Source organism: Mesoplodon mirus (genome assembly GCF_964341445.2).
Source record: "Mesoplodon mirus genome assembly, chromosome: 4".
Taxonomy (NCBI): Eukaryota; Metazoa; Chordata; class Mammalia; order Artiodactyla; family Ziphiidae; genus Mesoplodon; species Mesoplodon mirus.
Window position 1 is genome coordinate 62730861 of NC_138979.1, and position 22011 is coordinate 62752871.

Here is a 22011-nt window from a genome sequence, read left to right on the forward strand (position 1 = left end):
TCAAAATAAAAAGTTTAAAGAAAAAAAAAACGAGAGCATGTAAGATTAGCTTTCACCCACCCTTCCTTTCCTGCTGTTTTAGAGGAAGAGGGTGTGTAAGAAGTCCTTTTGTGCTCTCGATATTATTATTTTCCATTCTCTCCAGCGAAATGTCTATTTCTAATTTCCTGGCAAGTTCTTTTGGTATACCATTTTGTAGAACTACCATTTTTTATGTCTTTCCCACTCAGTTGCATGACAGTACTGATTTTGTTTTTGTTCACTGCAGTATCCCAGCTGCTACCTGACATATATAGGCACACCAATAAGTAATTGTTAAATGAATGATAAATCCCTCTCCTTAACTTCATCATCCAGCTTTTTAAGAATCTCTTGGTCATTACTTTATGCCTTCTCTTTAGCCCTCTTGTTGCTGCCATAATTCATCCTCTTTAACTCTGAACCATTACACTAACTTTACAACTTGTAATCTTTTCCCCACTCCTCTTGTTTCCTCACTAAATCTGATCTTGTTATTGATCTGCTCAAAAGCCTTTCCCTTTTGCTAAAGAAATGTCTCCTTAGCACAGCGGTCCCCAGCCTTTTTGGCACCAGGAGACCGGTTTCGTGGAAGAAAGTTTTTCCACGGACCAGGGAGGGTGGGGCGGGGGGATGGTTCAGGGGTAATGCCAGCGACGCGGAGCAGCAGATGAAGCTTCGCTTGCTCACCCGCCCCTCACCTCCTGCTGTGCGGCCCGGTTCCTAACAGGCGGTGGACCGGTACCAGTCCCGGTCCTGGTCTGCGGCCTGGGGTTGGGGACCTGAGCCTTAGCACACCAAGCTCTCCTCAGCTGACCCCCGGCTACTCAGAGACACATATATACATACACTCCTGTGTCCAGCAACACTCAATTTGGGTCCGTTGACCACGAATGCTTTTTCACTTATTGTTTCTGTTGCCTGCATTTTTGAATTTTGGAGCTTTAAAAGCTTGATTGCCATTTTACTATAAGCCACCATATGTTAGGTGAACAAGTTAAGTGAATTCTGATAAGCTAGTGGACGTTCTTTCTCCCAGCCTTCTTTTAAGGGAAGTAAAATAAGCTCCATTAAGAAAGATTGACTTCTCCTGTACTCGTACTCAGTTATGGCAAATATGAGGCATAGCAGTATAAGGAATATTTTTTAGTGTAAGTATTAGATATAAATTGCTATACCTCAATTTCAAAGGTACCATACCAGCTAGTGTTTCAAATTGTGTTCCTCTCAGCTGGGTATCATATGTGTGTAGTGCTGGTTTCCCTTTTGTGAACATTGTTTTCCATTTATGAAACTTAGTTGTGATTTTGTCCAAGAGTAATATATAGGATATTAATTTTCGTAAATTTATTTTCTGAGGCACCCAAACCCTGTCTTATCTCTGTTTCTTTTATCCCAGTCATTCTTGCTTTCTTCCATTATATGTTGTCTTGCTTCTCTATCACATAAAGTTGTAATTTGAGGAAATAATTAAGATAGTTCACATTGGAAGGCCACTTGATAAAGTTTAGTCATGATCTTGCAGAGTATTTCTTAGAGAAGTCACCAAATCTGATTCTGGTTTTCCTTTCTTTGTCCAGAAACTTAATCTTGCCTATCAGATTCAGGAAGACTACCCAACCCCGCAGTGTACTGAAACTTAGGCCAAGATAGCACTTTACTTACAATGAGAATTACTAAGTGTGGCGCAGACTGAATAGTCGTCATTTCCTCTGACTTTTTTTTCCCTGTCAAGAATTCCATATGAAAAGCCAAATTGTAATCAAAACTTTTTTGTTGAGCATAGATACAGACAGGAAATATAACAATATTAAGATTTGAGAGAGAAATCTGCCTATGAAAATCAGTTAGATGTAGAACCTCAAAGTAAAAATAAAATTGTAACTCTCTAAAATCTCCAAATTTAACTAAGCTTATTCACTTTATAAAAATTTCATCAGAATGTTGGTTTGTGATTTCTTCCTTGATGTTATAGGATCATTTGGCTTTCTTTTTAAATATTCTCTTTGAGGGAGAGAAAAAGGGAAGGAGGGAGTAGGGAGAAGAAATGAAATTTTCTTCTGGTAGTTATTTTCCTTTCCAAGGATAACTTCAAATAATATATAATACATCTCAGTGTTACATATAGCAAAATTCCTTTATAAAAATACTTTGCCTGTACAAAAATAAAAAATATATATTTTCTTTAAATAGACTTAAGTTACTCTGTAGAGTTGAGTTAGTAATGATCAGCATCCTTGTTGATAATGGCGTGACGGTGGCTGGTTCATGCCCAGCTACCACACCCAGGAAGCTGCTCTCTGACAACCGTTCTCTCTCCCTTCCCTTCCTCTTTTCCTCCCTTTCCTAGCGAAGCCACCGTCGGAAACTTTCAGTAGGCACTGTGACCCCATGACTTACTGTTTCTGATCTGACATTTGCCCTGTCTGTTAGTCATTTGAGTATGGCATAGGTGTGGTTGTGTGACTCTGATTGATACCAGACTTGAAAATTACATAATTTGCAAAAAAAACTGGGCAGAGTAAAGAAGCAGAGACGGATTGTGGGAAGTAGAATTGGTCACAAAAATGATATCCCTTTGGGAATAATTAAAGTGTCGGAGATAATTCATTGTAACATTTTGATTTGTATTTGTGATATTTATGCATGTGAAATATGAGCAAAGCAAATTGGACTAAATTAAATTCTCATATTTTATGTTGGTCTCAGTCCATCTATAGCTGTATAAATAATACTGTCTCCTAAGTGTTTTATCTGTTTTATGTGCAATGTTTTTCAGGTATTATTTTCCTGGTTCTGAAATGTATCAATATTTTTTAATGCAGCTCTGAAAGATTGGTATTGCTGGCAGGTGGTAGTCTGGAGATCAGTGATGTCACCGAGGATGATGCTGGCACTTATTTTTGTATAGCTGATAATGGAAATGAGACAATTGAAGCTCAAGCAGAGCTTACAGTACAAGGTATGCAAATATTTCCTTTATAAATTTTAAAAATCCTATGTAATTTATGGGTTTGTAATTATTAAACGTTAATGTGGAAGAGGCAATACACCATAATAGTTAAAAGTAAATGGGCTACTTGAGTTCAAATGCTGGGTCTTATACTTCCTAGCTATATAACCATAGGAAATTTACTTCTCTGACCTTCATTTTTCTCATCTGTAAAGTGGAGATAATAAGAGTACTTACCTCACTGGAGTTGTTTTCAGGACTAGAAGAGTAATGCTTGTAAAACTCCCAGAATAGTGACTAGAATATGGGAAAAGCGCAAAGTTAGTTATTGTTGTTATTATCTGTAGTGTAGGGTAGGGAAGGGTGTGATCTATGGCATCTGGAAGGTTCAGTTCACTTTTCTTCTCTCAAAAATGCTGTCTCTTTCTCTGACCCAGAACCACATATCCTAAGCATTGGTGTTCCCTCCTTTAGGGTGAATAGATCACCTAGGAAGGAGCGCAGTGTGGCTCTCAACATAACACCTGTTTGATGTGATGATTTCTTTCTTTTCAACTAATGCTGACCATCGCAGCATCTCCCTTGTAGGTTCTCTGATTTGGAAGTCAAAGAAAATGACCATGGCATGTACACATAATCTCCCCATCTCCCTTGTTCTTCCTCCGTATGGAAATGTACCCTCAGAGGAACATTTGCTCTCTCTCCTATGAATTGTCTGCAAATCTGTCTTTGTTTCAGATAAAAATCTTTAAGATCTTCTCTGTTACTTTTAGGGAAATCCAGCACTGCTTGGATATGTAGAGGTATATATTAACTTATTATATTCATTATCAAGTTGTCTCAAAGTGTATTGTATTTGATAGAATACTTCCTGATACATGGTTTGGGGTGATCTCGTATTTTATATGAAGGTTTCTTTCTCTTGGTACATTTTGTGGGTTTCAGAGTGGAAAGTAGTCACATTCCTACTCTGTTTGATAGGAATTGGGGAGCACATTGGGGTTCTGTGCTGGCAGAGGCATAGAATGTTTATATTCTGTATTGCTATTTGTGGGTGGATTCATAATCTCTGCAAATCAAAAGAGCAGGCCTTAGAATTCATATAACTGTTACCTCACTTGAGCTCAACCATTGCTCTGGCTAGATAGTAAGTAGGATTAGACCAGTGGTAGAATGACCGATTTCTTTACCTCTAGGTAATTGGAACTGGACAAGTAAAATATTAGTGAACTTCCGTGCCTCCCTTGGTGGATGTTTTCTCTTTTTGTTTTTTTTCGTTGGTCAGGTTCTTGGCTTGGTACTCTCTCCATTTTTCTACCTGTGCCTCAGTTTCCTCCAAAGTAAAATACCTTGTTATTAGCCTCAAATGGGAGGCGTAGTGTCTGCCATATGTATTAGTTACATTTGTCCATGCAATTTATTTCTACTCTTTGTTTTTATTCATTGTATGGAATCTAATTAAGATTCTGTTAGCTTAATTAACTGCAGTTTTTAGTTACAGGATAACACATACATCTGGTACTTTGTATCCTGTTCCATCTTATCATCTGTGCCTAAAGAAAATGCCCTTTAAGTGAATACATTCTAGAAAACTGAGAAAAGAATAAGAGTGAAGAAACGCAGATATTAAAATTAAATAACCTTCTCCAATCAAAACAGCATGGCATTGGCCCAAGAATAGACTAGACAATAGAAAGGAATAAAATCCAGCTGTTACAAGTAATTATGGGACTTTAAAATATTATCAAATTGGTACTTCAATTCAGAGGGGAAAAGTATTTTATTTATTAAAGGAAGGGTATTGGTACAAAAGACTTTTAAGTGGAAGGAAATAAAGTTGGATCTCTACTTCAGTTCAAAGGTCTAAATGTGAAAAGGTGAAGAATATATGGGATAGCATTTGTATTACCTCTGATGGGAGAGACTATTTTAGGAAAAAGAGAAAATGGCATGTCAAGCAAAAACCAACACATTCTGACAACATACACATTTTTAAAAAGTTATAGGGGCTTCCCTGGTGGCGCAGTGGTTGAGAGGCCACAACAGTGAAAGGCCCGCGTACCGCAAAAAAAAAAAAAAAAAAAAAAAAAAAGTTATAGAAAAACGCTGTGCAGATGATAGACTGGGAGAAAATATTTGTAACGCATAACTGAGAAAGGGTCAGAATCATTAAAATAAAGAGACCTTTCAGAAAGAGATTTTTTTAAAAAGAACCTAAAGAAAGCTGATAAAGACTGCCAACAGGCAATTCACAGGAGTTTGTTAGCTATTTGCATTTCTTCATCAGTAGATAGTCAGTTTTACTAGCAGTCAGAAAAATACAAATTTAAAAGATACCATTTTCCCCACCATCATATTGGCAAAAATTAAAAAGATTTTGACCTTCAGAGAATGTGGTGTGGTGCTCAGAACTGAAAAGTATTACTGATACCATCTTACCAGTACAGAATAGAGCAAAAACATCACCTCCTTGGTACTAGATATTGTATTCCACAATACAGTTTAAGGTTGAACTAGCTTTTTTGATACCCTTATTTTAGGGAGCAACCAAATTCATTTACTTACCAAGTCTTATCAACAGTTCACCAACTCTTTCTTTTCCTCCCCAACTTCAACTGGGGAGAATGTCTAAGGTTCTATGTTAGGTCCTTCCATTTTTGCCTACTATTGAAATAGCAGCCTAACTGCTAACTTCTCTATATCTAACATAGTTTCAGATTGGCTTGAGGCTAATAGTTGTACATATGTGTTTGAGAGTGCCTGCCATGATTTTGATTTTCAGTAGATGACTGGGGAACTCTGGTGCTTAAAAATATCTCAAGGTCAAAAATCTTAGTGAGCAGACCAATAGAAGAGTTTTGGTTGTTTTTTATTTCACCCAGAAGTTTACACCGAATGCTTTATAAGTCTATGGTTGATGAAAAGTTAGAAAAAATAGGTAAAAGGTGTTTTCAAAGGTATGAAGCTAGAGATGGCATAAGATTTCTATCCATGAAAGAATTACTCTCTAAACTAGATGCCCCAGGTAGCTTTTTCGGTGGTAAGATGTTCTATTAAATATTAACTTTTCATTCATCTGCTTGCCTGAAATCTTTGAACTGGGTTGGGAGTGGTTGAAATTGAGCAAGACTTTACACCTTTGATGAAGAAAGTAGTTTCTAGGCTGGTTTCCATCTTCTGTCAAACTAATTCTAGCTGTTGACTCCCTCACCCAAAATGAACTCTGAAGAAACTAAAGGAGTGAGAGGGAATTATGGGGAGACTGAGGCGCTATGAACCTGTATGTGTTTATGGATGAGTGAAAGATGGTTTGTGGGGGTGGTGGCTGCAGCCTGGGATGAAGGACTGCCAGCGGTAACAGTGAGAAAGTAGATTGGAAGGAAACTATTAAATTTTATCTTACTCGCTGGTATTGCCCTGAGACTATCTTTGCCTGTCTTTTCACAGCAGAAATGAACAGGAATGGCCCAGGCTTCCATGTCCATTCAAAAGGTCTACTGGGGCTCTGATGGCATTAATGAAACTGGTATGGCCTGACTGCCCTTAGGGGATCACTTTTCAACTTTTTCCCCCACACTGCCTCCAAACTCCCAAATTGGTAGGTTTTAACCTAGGAAGACTCTGAGGCCCGTGGTATTTCTACCTAAGAATTTAAATATGAAACCTTGACCAGAGGAGTTACCTGTGGAATGCCCAGCAAATTGGAATAAAAAACAGTAGTTCTGAGGTCCTTAGGGCTCTTTGCTCCAGGGCTCATCCTCCTGCAGTTAGGGCCTGGTGACCATACATGTTCTCAGATAGAGAGGCTGGTACACCAGAAGAACATTAGTTTATAGCCAAACTACTCCCCTGAATTGTACAGCTGCTCTCAGAGAAAGACAACCAAGTGAATAACATATACCATCTGATGGAGAATTAGTGGAAGAATTGACCAAGAATTTAAAATAAGCATGATAAATACATTTAAGGAGAGAAGAAAGATATTAGCAATATAATGCAAGAACTAGAAAATGTGAAAACAGAACCAAGTAGAAATATTAGGTATGCAAAATGTAGTGAAGATAAAGAACACGGTAGACTGAGTAATAGTCTGAGGTATACAGCTGATGAACAAACTCCTGAGTTGGAAGATTACACTGAGAAACTCTCTAAGAACATAGCATTAAATGAGAGAATGCATAGAATAAAAACCAAGGGGTGTGAAAGTTAGATGTAGAAGGGCTTGTATCCAGATAAATAGGAATCCTAGAGGAGATCTGAAATAAAAAGAGAGAAAGAAATATTTGAAGAAATAATTAAGATAAATTTCTCAGAATTAAAGATTAATGGAAGACCTTAGATTGAGAGGGCTTTTAATGACTGCTAAATATTGGAGAGGAGAAAACACTCACCATTAGACTCATTTACAGTGGCTGATAACATCAAAGTCAAAAAGAGCTTCTAAAAGCTCCCAGTGACAAAGAGCAGATCACCTATAAAGGGACAAGAATTAGATTGCACCTAGTGTTGATTTTGAGAGATGTGATTTCAAGAGGACGGTGGAGTAATTTTTTAAAGGTTTAAAGGAAAAGAACATTGAATTCACATAGCATTTGTATGTACCCGAAATGTGAGGCATAGTAAAAATTCTCATCATATAAGACCTAAGAAGGTTTGCTACACAAAAATACACACTGAAAGCACTTTTGGAATGAATACTCAAATAAGAAGAGACACATTCAGGAAAGGCTGTAAGAGATATGGGAGTTTTAAAATGTAGCCCCCAAATTCTTTGAAGTCCTCCTAGTGAGTGCTGGAGTTTATTACACCCCTTGTCCTTGAATCTGAGTAGGCTTAGAGCTATTTGAATCAGTAGAGTTATCACAAGACTTCTGAGGCTTATAAAAAGCCATGTAGAGTCCTCTTGGTTCTCTTGAAGTTAGTGCTTTCCAGACACTTCCTCTTGGGATCTCCATCTCAGAACCTAGCTACCATGCTGTGTGAAACCCAGACCACGAGGAAAGCCTACATTGTAGGTGCTCTAATAGCTCCACCTGAGACCAACTTTCAGGTCATCTAACCAAGGAACCAGACTTGTGAATGAAAAAGTCTTCAGTTGATTTCAGCCCTCAGCTTTCTGTGTCACCCCCAGACATTCAAGTCTTCTTAGACATTGTGGAGCAGAGATAAGCCATCCCTGCTATCCCTGCTGTGCTCTGTCGTAATTTCTGACCTACAGGATCTGTGAGCATAAGAAAATAATGGTTGTTTTATGCCAATAATGGTTGTTTTATGTTTTGGGGTTTGCTGTGCAGCATTAGTAACTTGGGAACATTCATTATTGTTGTTTTTTAAAAAGGAGAGAATCAAAGTAAAGAAAAAGTATGTTAATGATAGCCAACTACTAAAATTTTTGACAATACAAAGTAGTGGGTGTAGACAGGTGTATGTGTGTTGTTAGGAGAAGGCTAGAAATACTAATATCTGTACACCTATAGATATAAATATTAAGAAGTAAAATATGAGTTTGGAACTTAAGGGCAATTACCACAGAATGAAATAGAATATACATATAGCTTTTAAACAGCAGAAGAAAGGTTTATCCAACTGAAAGCACAAAAGGGGGAAAAAAATAAACATTGTATAGTATAAAGACAAAGTATGAATAAAATGTAGAAATAACTCCCAATATAATGGTAATTTTAATAATGTAAATGGGTCAAACTCATCAATTAAAAGCAGATTAGATTACAAAAACACCCCAATATTTTGTTTGCAAAGATACACATAAAACTAATAAGACAGTGAGATTTAAAATAAAAGGATGGAAAAGACATAATAGGCAAAACAAAAGAAAGTTGAGATAGCCAGCTAAAAGACGAAAATAGCAGAAGGAACATTTATTCGTGAGAGGAATCATAGATCAAGAAGATATAACACAAAACATACAGTCAACAAATCACAGCAAGATCTTTTTTGATCAACCGCCTAGAGTAATGGAAATGAAAATACAAATAAACAAATGGGACGTAATTAAACTTAGAAGCTTTTGCATAGCAAAGAAAACCATAAACCAACCTGAAAGACAACCCTCAGAATGGGAGGAGATATTTGCAAATGAAGCAGCTGACAAGGAATTAATCTCCAAAATATACAGACAGCTCATGCACCTCAATATCAAAAGAACAAACAACCTAATCCAAAAATGAACAGAAGACCTAAATTGACATTTCTCCAAAGAAGATATACAGATTGCCAACAAACACATGAAAGGATGCTCAGTATCACTAATCATTAGAGAAATGCAAATCAAAACTACAATGAGGTATCACCTCACCCCAGTCAGAGTAGCCATCATCAAAAAGTCTGCAAACAATAAATGCTGGAGAGAGTGTGGAGAAAAGGGAACCCTCCTACACTGTTGGTGGGAATGTAAATTGGTACACCCACTATGGAGAACAGTACGGAGGTTCCTTAAAAAACTAAAAATAGAGCTACCATATGACCCAGCAATCCCACTCCTAGGCATATATCCAGAAAAAAACATAATTCAAAAGGATGCATGCGGGCTTCCCTGGTGGTGCAGTGGTTGAGAGTCTGCCTACCGATGCAGGGGACACGGGTTCGTGCCCCGGTCTGGGAAGATCCCACATGCTGTGGAGCGGCTGGGCCCGTGAGCCATGGCCCTGGAGCCTGTGCTCCGCAACGGGAGAGGCCACAACAGTGAGAGGCCTGCGTACCGCAAAAAAAAAAGGATGCATGCATGCACCCTGATGTTCATTGCCGCACTATTTACAATAGTCAGGATATGGAAGCAACCTGAATGTCCATCAACAGAGGAATGGATAAAGAAGATATGTTACATATGTATAATCTGGAATATTACTCAGCCATAAAAAGGGATGAAATAGTGCCATTTGCAGAGACTTGGACGGATCTAGGGATTGTCATACAGATTGAAGTAAAGTCAAAGAGAAAAATAAATATTGTATGATATCGCTTATATGTGGAATCTAGAAAAATGGTAGAGATGGCCTTATTTGCAAAGCAGAAATAGAATCAAGATGTATGGTAATTTATGATTACCGGGGGGGGAAGGGGGGGTGGGATGAATTGGGAGATTGGTAATGACATGTATACACTACTATGTATAAAATAGATAACTAATGAGGACCTACTGTATAGCACAGGGAACTCTACTCAGTGCTCTATGGTGACCTAAATGGAAAGGAAATCTAAAAAACATGGGATATATGTATGACTGATTCACTTTGCTGTACAGCAAGAAACTAACACAACATTGTAAAGCAACTATATTCCAATAAAAAGTAATTGAAAATAAAAGAAAGCTAAAAAAACAGTATAGTCAATATAAATATATATGCAGCCTCAAAATATATCAAACAAAAACTAAATAACAGCTGAGGGAAATAGATAAATCAATAATTGTTAGAGAGTTTACGATACTCCTCTCAGAAAATGACAGAAGAGACAGAAAAGTTTAGGTTGGCCAGAGTTACCTCTACTATTTAATAACATAGTTCTACCAGTACCATAAGAGAAGAAAAAGAAATAATAGTGTTGAAATGGGAAGAAGAGATAAGATTGTTCTATTGACAGATGATTTGATTGTCTACCTGAAATCACCTACAGAATCAGCAAACTAGAATATAATAGAAAACAACATTGGGCAGGTTTGCCATACAGGATAAATTTATCAAAATCAAAATTATTTCTCTATACCAGCAATAATCAATAGAAAATATTTAATATTTAAAAAGAAAAATTATTTTAAAATAGATAAATTTTCAGTAGAAAAAACTATAAAATATCTAGAAAGATAACTCACCAAGAATATACAAGACCTTTGTCAAGAAAAATTTAAAACTCTAGTAGAGAACATAGATGATAAATAAGTAGCAAAATAGATATTTCATGCTCTTGGATGGGTTGATATAATATTTAAAATGTCATTCATCCTCCCAAATTAATGTATAAATTTGTCGTATATGAATCAAGATTCTTAATGGATTTTTTGATGAACCTGGAAGTTTTCTTCTAAAATGTACAGAGAAGAATAAAGGTTTGTGAACTACTGGGTTTGCTATGGAAAGTAAAAAGAGTGAGAGCTTGCTATACAAGATATTTAAACGTATTAAAAAGTCACAGTGATTTTTTTTTTTTTAAAGAAAGTATTGTATGTCACAAGAACTGAGAAATAGACCAGTGGAAGGAATGAGGAATAGGCTAATTGTTCAGTAAATGGTTTGGGGGGAAATGGCTTCCTAAAATGGAGAGAAAAAAAAAATTGAATTTCTATGTTACAGTGATCATGCAAATGACTTGCATTTGGTTTAGTAGTGACTGAAATTTGAAGGGCAAAACTGTAAAGTTAATAGAAGAAATTGGAGGAGAATAACTTTGTCACCTAGGAGCAGGAACAGATTACTTTAGGTAAAACTTTAGATGCAGAAATCATGACATAAAACATTGATGGCTTTGATCGCATCACAAATTGATGGTATTTTTCATGAAAGTTAGGTGATGAAAGAAAAATGAGGAGCAAAGGAAAAGTTAAATATTTGGGTAAATCTAAGTGAATATTGAATATGTAAAATAATAATGTTATATGAGATTTAAAATACAGTACACAAACGTATAAGTCAGGAGTAAGGATATGGAGTTAGTCTTCTAAGGGTCTTAAAATTTCCAGCAAGTGGTGAAGTACTACTTTATATTAGAGATTAATAAGGCAGGGATGTGTACTGTAATCTCTGTGAGAAGCCTTGAAAGAATAGTAGAAGAATCTATAACTAACAAGATAATAGAAGAAGAAAATAAAAATAAAATTAAAAATTCTCCAAAAGAAGGTAAGAAAGGAAAGGAAAAGGAATATAGAATAAGATGGACTAATAGAAAGCAAATAGTGGGATGGTAGGTTTAAATACAAATATATCAGTAATTGTAAATGGACTAACTACTCTAATTAAAAGTCAGATTGGAAAGAAATTAAAACCTAACAATGTATTACTTATATGGGAGACACACTAAATATAAGGATACAGAAAATTTGAAAATTACAAGGATGGAAAAAGGTAAACCATGCCTAAACTAACTGGAAAAAAGCTGTTGTAGATACCAAGCAAAAAAGCAAGATGCATTATTAGAGATAAAGTGGGACATTTCATATTATTAAGAGTTAATATACCAGGAAAATAAAACGATTCTAAGTATGTGTTACCTCATAACATAATTTCAAAATGTGAAAGGCAGAAACTGATAGAACTACAAGGAGAAGTAGACGAGACAAACCCACAGTCCTAGTGATAAATTTTAACACACTTCAGTAGCTGATAGGATATGTAGCACAGGCAAATAAGTACATACAAAATAAAAACCACAAAGTTATATTACAGAACTGAACAGCACAATTAACAAACTTGACCTTATTGACATTTATAAAATATTGCACCAAACAAATAAACTCTATGTTTTATAAGTGCCTGTGAACCGTTACTATTGGGTGGGCCAAAAGATTCCTTCATTTTTTTCCGTAAGATGACTCTAGTAGCACTTAGATGTCTTCAACTTCATTTAAACAATTTTGTTGGATTGTATGTGATAGTTGTCACATCAGCGTGCATTTAAAGCAAGACTTACCAAAATTGGTGAATTTTTGTAGAGCCATTTTAATATTGAAGATGGAAGAAAAAAGCAAAATTTTTGGCATATTATGCTTTATTATTTCAAGAAAGGTAAAAACGCAACTGAAACACAAAAGAAGATTGTGCAGTGCATGGAGAAGGTGCTGTGACTGATCAAACTTGTCAAAAGTGGTTTGCCAAGTTTCATGCTGGAGATTTCTCGCTGGACAATGCTCCACGGTCGGGTAGACCAGCTGAAGTTGATAGCGATCAAATCGAAACAATAACTGAGAACAATCAACGTTATACCACACGGGAGATAGCCAACATACTCAAAACATCCAAATCAAGTGTTGAAAATCATTTGCGCCAGCTTCTTTATGTGAATCGCTTTGATGATAGGGTTCCACATAAGTTAAGTGAAGAAAACCTTCTTGACTGTATTTCCCCATGTGATTCTCTACTTAAATATAATGAAAATGTTCCGTTTTTAAAACAAATTGTGACGAGTGATGAAAGTGGACACTGTACAACAGTGTGGAATGGAAGAGGTCATGGGACAAACGAAATGAACCACCATCAACGACACCGAAGGCCGGTCTTCATCCAAAGAAAGTGATGTTGTGTATATGGTGGGATTGGAAGGGAGTCCTCTTATTATGAGCTCCTTCTGGAAAACCAAATGATTAATTCCAACAAGTACTGCTCCCAATTAGACCAACTGAAAGCAGCACTCGTTGAAAAGCATCCGGAATTAGTCAACAGAAAACGCATAATCTTCCATCAAGATAATGCAGCAAGACTGCATGTTTCTTTGATGACCAGGCAGAAACTGTTACAGCTTAGCTGGGAAGTTCTGATTCATCCGTCGTATTCACCAGACATTGCACCTTTGGATTTCCATTTATTTTGGTCTTTACAATAGTCTCTCTCTTTTTTTTAAACATCTTTATTGGAGTATAATTGCTTTACAATGGTGTGTTAGTTTCTACTTTATTACAAAGTGAATGATGGAAAAAATTTCAATTCCCTGGAAGACTATACAAGGTACCTGGAACAGTTCTTTGCTCAAAAAGATAAAAAGTTTTGGGAAGATTGAATTATGAAGTTGCCTGGAAAATGGCAGAAGGTAGTGGAACAAAAGGGTGAAATACATTGTTCAATAAAGTTCTTGGTGAAAATGAAAAATGTATCTTTTATTTTTACTTAAAAAACCAAAGGCACTTTTTGGCCCACCCAATAAAATATACCATATACTGACTACAGGACAAATCTTAAATTTGAGAGAATAGAAATTCTATAGGTTTGACCACTGGAATTAAGGTTGGAACTAATTACAGAAAAGTTACTTAAAAAAAAAAAGATAAGTTCAAGATCCCCTAGTGTTTGAAACTTAAGTGACTCACTTTGAAATAATCTGTGGGTCAGAAATGAAATGATGAAAATTTAAAAATAGGTCATATCTTTGTTAACCTTTCAAAACTTAGGGGATGCTTAGAGGAAATTTATAGCCTTAAGTACATATATTAGAAGGGGGAAAATGCTGAAAATTTAGCGATTTAAATATATATCTCAACGAATGGGTAAAGAGGATGTGGTATACACACACACACACACACACACACACACACAGTGGAATACTACTCAGCCATAAAAAGGAATGAAATAATGCCATTTATAGCAACATGGATGGAGCTAAGGATTATCATACTAGTTGGAGTATGATACAAATGAAATTATTTACAAAACAAAAACAAACATAAGAAAACAAACTTATGGTTACCAAAAGGGAAGGGTAGGGGGAGGGAAAAATTGGAGTTTGGGATTAGCAGATACAAACTTCTCTATATAAAGTAGATAAACAACAAGGTGGTACTGTACTGTATAGCACAGGGAACTATATTCAATATCTCGTAATAACCTATAATGGAAAAGAATCTGAAAAAGAATATATATATATATTATATGACTGAATCACTTTGTTGTACACCAGAAACTAACATAATATTGTAAATCAACTGTACTTCAATAAAATAAATAAACAAATAAATATCCATCTCAAAAAAGCTATAAAAAGAATAACAAATTTAACCCAAAGTAAACAAGTAATCATAAGAGCAAAAATTAATGAAATAGAAAACAAACATTCAAAATAAAGAGTTTCAGCAAAGCCAGAAGTTGATTCTTGTAAAGAATAACAAGACAAGACTTATATACAACTTGACAAAGTTCTTTATTTAGACCAAGAGTCAGCAAAATACAGCTCATGGACCAAGTCTGCCAACCCCTTCGTTTTATTCAGCCTGTGAACTAAAAATAGTTTATATAGTTTTAAATGGTTGAACAATATCAGAAGAATAATATTTAGTGATATATAACATTTTATGAAATTCAGATTTTATTGTCCATAAATGAAGTTTTATTGGCACACAGTCACACTCATTTATGTATTGACTGTGGCTGCTTTCATGCTACAGCAAAGGAGTTGAGTAGTTGTGGCGGAGACCACATGGCCCACAAAGCCTAAAATATGTACTATCTGGCCCTTTTCAGAAAAAGTTTCAACCTCTGATATAGACTCTATAAAGAACTATAGATCAGTAAGTAAACAAAGACAGATAATCCAGTAGAAAATGGGCAAGACTTGAACAGCTACCTCATAGGTCTCCAGGTGACTACTAAACATTTGAAAAAGAGGTTCTTATTAGTTCTTAGAGAAATATAAAGCCACAATGAGGTACCACTGTACTCCACCAGAGTGGTTAAAACTCAAGAGACTGACAATACCAGGTGTTGGCTAAGATGAGGAACAATAATGGGGACTCTAATATACTGCTGTTAGAACTATACATTGATTTAATCACTGTTTGGCAGACTCTACTAAAACTGCATACAAACGTTATCTTTTACAATGGTTGTATTCCTAGGAGTATACTCATCAGAAGTATATAACTATATGCATCAGAAAACATGCATGATAATGTTCTCACCAGCTTTATTCACAGTAAATCAAAACCAGAAACAATCAGCCATAGAATAGATAGTGTTCTAATCATACAGTGGCATATTATCAACAATGAAAATTGACAGACCACCGCTCAACAACATGGATAATACCATTGAATCAAAAAAGCCAGGCACGAAATTATACATACTGTATGATTCCATTTTTATAAAGTTTAAAAATAGGCAAAACTAACCTATGGTTTTATTTTTTTAAATCTTATTTATTTTTTTATACATCAGGTTCTTATTAGTTATCCATTTTATACATATTAGTATATATATGTCAATCCCAATCTCCCAATTCATCACGATAGTGATCACTTTTGGACAAGAGCAGGGTAGTGACTATTGCACAATGGGGTTTCTGGTGTGTTAATGTTCTATTTCAAAATCTAGGTGGTATTTACAGTAATTCAAGCTGTAATGTTAATGTGTGTCACATGAGGCCTTCTCTTTTCGTTTATAGATAGGAAGTCACTATGTACAAAAAATTTTTGGAAAATTTTATATTGAATCTTGTCCCATAACTGAAAGTATTTGTTTCTTTTTCTGATGGGGAAAGCAGTTTATGAGAAATGGTTGGAGGTTATATATGTGTATTTATTTATATAGTTATATTTATAGTCATAGCTGTCTGATTTCTGTTATTTTTTAAAAAGTTACAGCTACAGGAAATGCCTTAGTGAGTGTTAATGCAGAAAGGGTTATAAGTTCAGTCCTCATCTGTTAAATATTTCAAATTTATTGTTTTATCGTTAACTCCTGGGATTTCTACACATGCTGTGACGTGAATTAGCTCATCGTGTATTTCCTGTCATCTCAGATTGTCGATAACACTTAAAATGGGTCATGAGTTTTTTTTTTAAACAGGGGTTTTTCCTTTTCTCTTAAAACATTCATAATTGCCTATGATACACATCCTCCCTCCCCCCCAAAAGAATAAATTTTTCCATTTGTATTTTTGTGAGACAAATTGATAAATTCTAAATTGACTTTGTTAATACTCATAACAAATCTATCACTGAAGTTTTAAATTACACCATCTTTCTCTGAAATCATACCCTAATGTCACCCTATTGGGTTGGCCAAAAGTTCCTTTGGTTTTTAATTAAAAATAAAAGATACATTTTTCATTTTCACCAAGAACTTTATTGAACAGTATATTCATCCTTTTGTTCCACTGCCTTCTGCGATTTTTCAGGCAACTTCATAATTCCATCTTCCCAAAACTTTTTATCTTTTTGAGCAAAGAACTGTTCTGGGTGCCTTTTACAGTCTTTTTTTTTTTTTTTTTTTGTGGTACGTGGGCCTCTCACTGTTGTGGCCTCTCCCATTGCGGAGCACAGGCTCCGGACGCGCAGGCTCAGCGGCCATGGCTCACGGGCCCAGCCGCTCCGCGGCATGTGGGATCTTCCCAGACCAGGGCACGAACCCGTGTCTCCTGCATCGGCAGGCGGACTCTCAACCACTGCGCCACTAGGGAAGCCCGCCTTTTACAGTCTTGCAGGGAATTGAAATTTTTTCCATTAAGAGAATATTGTAAAGACCAAAATAAATGGAAATCCGAAGGTGCAATGTCTGGTGAATACGACGGATGAATCAGAACTTCCCAGCCAAGCTATAACAGTTTCTGCCTAGTCATCAAAGAAACATGCAGTCTTGCTGCGTTATCTTGATGGAAGATTATGCACTTTCTGTTGACTAATTCCGGATGCTTTTCAGCGAGTGCTGCTTTCAGTTGGTCTAATTGGGAGCAGTACCTGTTGGAATTAATCATTTGGTTTTCCAGAAGGAGCTCATAATAAGAGGACTCTCTTCCAATCCCACCATATACACAACATCACCTTCTTTGGATGAAGACCGGCCTTCGGTGTGGTTGGTGGTGGTTCATTTCGCTTGTCCCATGATCTCTTCCATTCCACACTGTTGTACACTGTCTACTTTTCATCGCCAGTCACAATTTGTTTTTAAAACGGAACATTTTCATTATATTTAAGTAGAGAATCGCATGCGGAAATACAGTCAAGAAGGTTTTTTTCGCTTAACTTATGTGGAACCCTATCATCAAAGCGATTCACATAACCAAGCTGGTGCAAATGGTTTTCAAAGCTTGATTTGGATATTCTGAGTATGTTAGCTATCTCCCGTGTGGTTGATTGTTCTCAGTTATTGTTTTGATTTGACTGCTATCAACTTCAACTGGTCTACCCGACCATGGAGCATCATCCAGCGAGAAATCTCCAGCATGAAACTTGGCAAACCACTTTTAACATGTTTGATCAGTTACAGCACCTTCTCCATGCACTGCACAAATCTTTTTTTGTGTTTCAGTTGCGTTTTTACCTTTCTTGAAGTAATAAAGCGTAATATGCCAGAAAAGTTGCTTTTTTTCTTCTGTCTTCAATATTAAGATGGCTCTACAAAAATTCACCAATTTTGATAAGTTTTTTTAAAAATGCATGCTGATATGACAGCTGTCACAATACAATCTAACAAAATTGTTTTGAATGAAGTTAAAGATCACTAAGCGCTACTAGAGACATTTTACGGAAAAACACCGAACGAACATTTTGGCCAACCCTATACTGCTCCTGCCTTTCTATTCTGCTCACTCTGATCTCTGTCCACATTAAGACATTGATCTCCCCTTTTCTCCCAGTCTTCTTCGTGATCTAACTTTCCTTTACTTCATGATTAATTACAGTGTTCTGCTCTCATTTATTAGAACTCTCAGTTCTCTTGGCTTAGCATAAACGCAAACTCCTTATGGCATATGTACAGAACACACCCAGACCCTTCATGTGTTAACTACTTCTCTGTGGTACCTCTCAGTTAACAGCAGTTTCTGGACCCAGAATGCCTGGGTTCCAGTCTTACATCTGTCACGTAGCTATGTGAACTTGGCCAAGTTATTTAACTTACTTACCTGTTTCTTCATTTCTTTTATCAGTTAAATGAGTTATTATAAGGGTTAATTAAATAAACTTCTGGCACTCTTCCACCTGAACCTTGCATAGAAATGGATTCATCTTTATCAGACAGCATTTAGGATCTGAACATACTATACAATTTGATGGCTCTGTTCCCTGTATCCTTTCACCCACAGCTAAAATTTCTAGATAGTTCTTAAAGAATAGTTCACCTCACTCCTCTTTGAAGCTTTTCTTAACCATTCTCTTACCCTCAGGTAATTATTATGTCTCTTAAAATAGCTCTCTTTTTACCAGTAGTTTTTCTCACTGATTTGTTTATGTGCCTTTCCCCACTGCTGCTAGACTGAGGTCCTTATCAACAGGGACTGGTCTTAATAATTTTTTATCATTGTAGATTATCAGCAAATAATTATTGAATATATGAATGAAACTTTGTGTTGAAATCGTGAAATATGACAACTAGAACGATTTCATGTTTGTGGTTACTTTATTATTCATGTTTTCCTTTGTACCTTGCTTTTCATAGACTTTTAGTATTTTAAAAGCAACTGAGATGTATTTATTTATTTATTTACTTTTAAAAATTGAACTACAGTTGATTTACAAGTTGTCTTAGTTTCTGGTGTACAGCAAAGTGATTCAGTTATACATACATATATATATACTTTTCATATTCGTCCATTGTAGTTTATTACAAGGTATTGAATATAGTTCCCTATGGTATACAGTAGGACCTTGTTGTTTATCTATTTTATATATAGTAGTTTGTATCTGCTAATCCCAAACTTCTAATTTATCCCTACCCCCACCTTTCCCCTTTGGTAACCATACGTTTGTTTTCTATGTCAGTCTGTTTCTGTTTTGTAAATAAGTTGATTTGTATCATATTTTAGGTTCCACATATAAGTGATATCATATGATATTTGTCTTTCTCTTTCTGACTCACTTCACTTAGTATGGTAATCTCTAGGTCCATCCATGTTGCTGCAAATGGCATTATTTCATTCTTTTTTATGGCTGAGTAGTATTCCATTTGTGTGTGTGTGTGTGTGTGTGTGTGTACACACCACATCATCTTTTTTAAAATTTTATTTTATTGAAGTATAGTTGATTTACAATGTTGTGTTAATTTCTGGTGTACAGCAAAGTGATTCAGTTATACATAGATATATTCTTTTTCATATTCTTTTCCATTATGGTTTATTACAGGATATTAAATATAGTTCCCTGCGGTAAAAAGTAGGACCTTGGTGTTTATCCATTCTATATATAATAGTTTGCATGCTAATCCCAGACTCCTAATTTATCCCTCTCCCCCCTTTCCCCTTTGGTTAACCATAAGTTTGTTTTCTATGTCTTTGAGTCTGTTTCTGTTTTGTAAATAAGTTCATTTGCATCATTTTTTAAGATTCCATATATAAGTGATATCATATGATATTTGTCTTTCTCTGCCTGACTTACTTGAGTAGTATTCTATTGTATGTATATACTACATCTTCTTTATCCATTCATCTCTAGATGGACATTTAGGTTGCTTCTATGTCTTGGCTATTGTAAATAGGGCCTCTATGAACATTGGAGTGCATGTATCTCTTTGAATTATAGTTCTCTCCAGATATATGCCCAGGAGTGGGATGGCTGGATCATGTGGTAGCTCTATTTTTAATTTTTTGAGGAACCTCCATACTGTTTTCCATAGTAGTTGCACCAATTTACATTCCCACCAACAGTGTAAGAGAGTTCCCTTTTCTTTACTCCCTCTCCAGCATTCATTATTGGTAGACTTTTTGATGATGGCCATACGGACTGGTAGTTTTGATTTGCATTTCTCTAATGATTAGTGGAGTTGAGCATCTTTTCATGTGCCTGTTGGTCATCTGTATGTCTTCTTTGGAGAAATGTTTATTTAGGTATTCTGCCCATTCTTTGATTGGGTTGGTTTTTTTTTTTGATATTGAGCTGTTTGTATATTTTGGAAATTAATTCTTGTCGGTCACATCATTTGCAAATATTTTCTCTCATTCCGTGGGCTGTCCTTCTGTTTTGTTTATGGTTTCATTTGCTGTACAAAAGCTTTTATGTTTGATTAGGCCCCATTAGTTTATTTTTGCTTTTATTTCTGTTGCCTTGGGGGACTGACTTAAGAAAACATTGCTATGATTTATGTCAGAGAATGTTTTGCCTGTGTTCTATTCTAGGAGTTTTATTGTGTCATGTCTTATATTTAAGTCTTTAAACCATTTTGAGTTCATTTTTGTGTATGGTGTGAGGAAGTGAAAAGCAACTGCGATTTTTTTTTAAACCACTAAAAGATTATTCTGGAGGAAGATGAACCGTTACCCTCATTTATATTATTGAGGTCATAATTGTCACCTTCATATACACATATGTTCACAAACAGTACTTTATCATCTTTATTAATTCCCATTCTTGACCTTTTGAGGTCTTCCATAGTCACCATGAAACTTAAAAAAAAATACTGAAATCATTAAAGAAAAACCCTTAAAATCCATGTTTGCTTTCTTGGTGTGCATTGAATCCCTTCATCTTTACTTACAACCCATGAAATGCTCCATTACTTTGGCTTGATAACACTGTATTTATCTTGTTTCTCCTATTATTTTCCTGTCCATTACTTTTGTTTTCATGAGCATCTTTTCTTCAACTTTCTCATTAAAATATTAGTGTTCCACAAAGTTCTGTCTTCAACCTATTATTCTTCACGCTCACAGTTTCAGATATAACTTACATAACAGTAACTCCGAGATTCCTAGACCAGACCCTCTGCTGAGCTTCAGACATTTCTAATTGGATGCCCCTAGGTACCTCAAACTTCACCTGCCCAAAACTGAACTTAACATTTTTCCCTAAATATCTTTCTCCTCTGATTTTTCTGTATCTCAGTGGTATCACTGCCCACCTATTCACTTTTGCTAGAAATCTGGGAATCATTCTTGATCATTCTGATCTTCTAAATTTCTTCCCACATCCAGTTCTTTAGTCTTTCTTTCTCCTTGCTTTTACTCCCCTAGTTCAAGTTCGGTTAATCTTTTTTCTAAGACAGTGGCAGTAGTATCCTAACTGGTCTCTCTTGTTCTAACCTGGTCCCTTATGAAATCCATTCTTCAGCGTGGCTAAAGTGATCAAAATCCTTTAATTAAAAACTTGGAAAAATAATTGCAGCAGATATAAGTGGCACTTATAAATTAACAAGAATGAAAGAAAGCCTCAGTTGAAGGAAAGGGAAAGATAAAACAGTCTGTTTATGAAACTGAACAGTTGACCTGAAAAGAGTTCAGCCTTGCTAATAGTGGAATAAATGCAGGTTAATGTAGCCCCCTTTTTTGGCCTATATAGAGGGTTTTAAAATAATAACCTGGGGCTTCCCTGGTGGCGCAGTGGTTGGGAGTCCGCCTGCCGATGCAGGGGACACACGGGTTCGTGCCCTGGTCCGGGAAGATCCCACATGCCGCGGAGC

General features: G+C 35.9%; 1 protein-coding gene across 5 annotated transcripts in view; it reads left to right on the forward strand.

Moving 5' to 3' along the window:
• The window catches only part of NEO1 (neogenin 1), a 251320-nt gene that overhangs the window by 87451 nt on the left and 141858 nt on the right, over positions 1 to 22011 (forward strand). For all 5 annotated transcript variants that reach the window (XM_082619130.1, XM_082619133.1, XM_082619131.1 and 2 more), the window contains exon 5: positions 2844 to 2980. In XM_082619130.1, coding sequence (XP_082475256.1) covers positions 2844 to 2980 — 137 coding nt within the window. The remainder of the gene's footprint in view (positions 1 to 2843; positions 2981 to 22011) is intronic.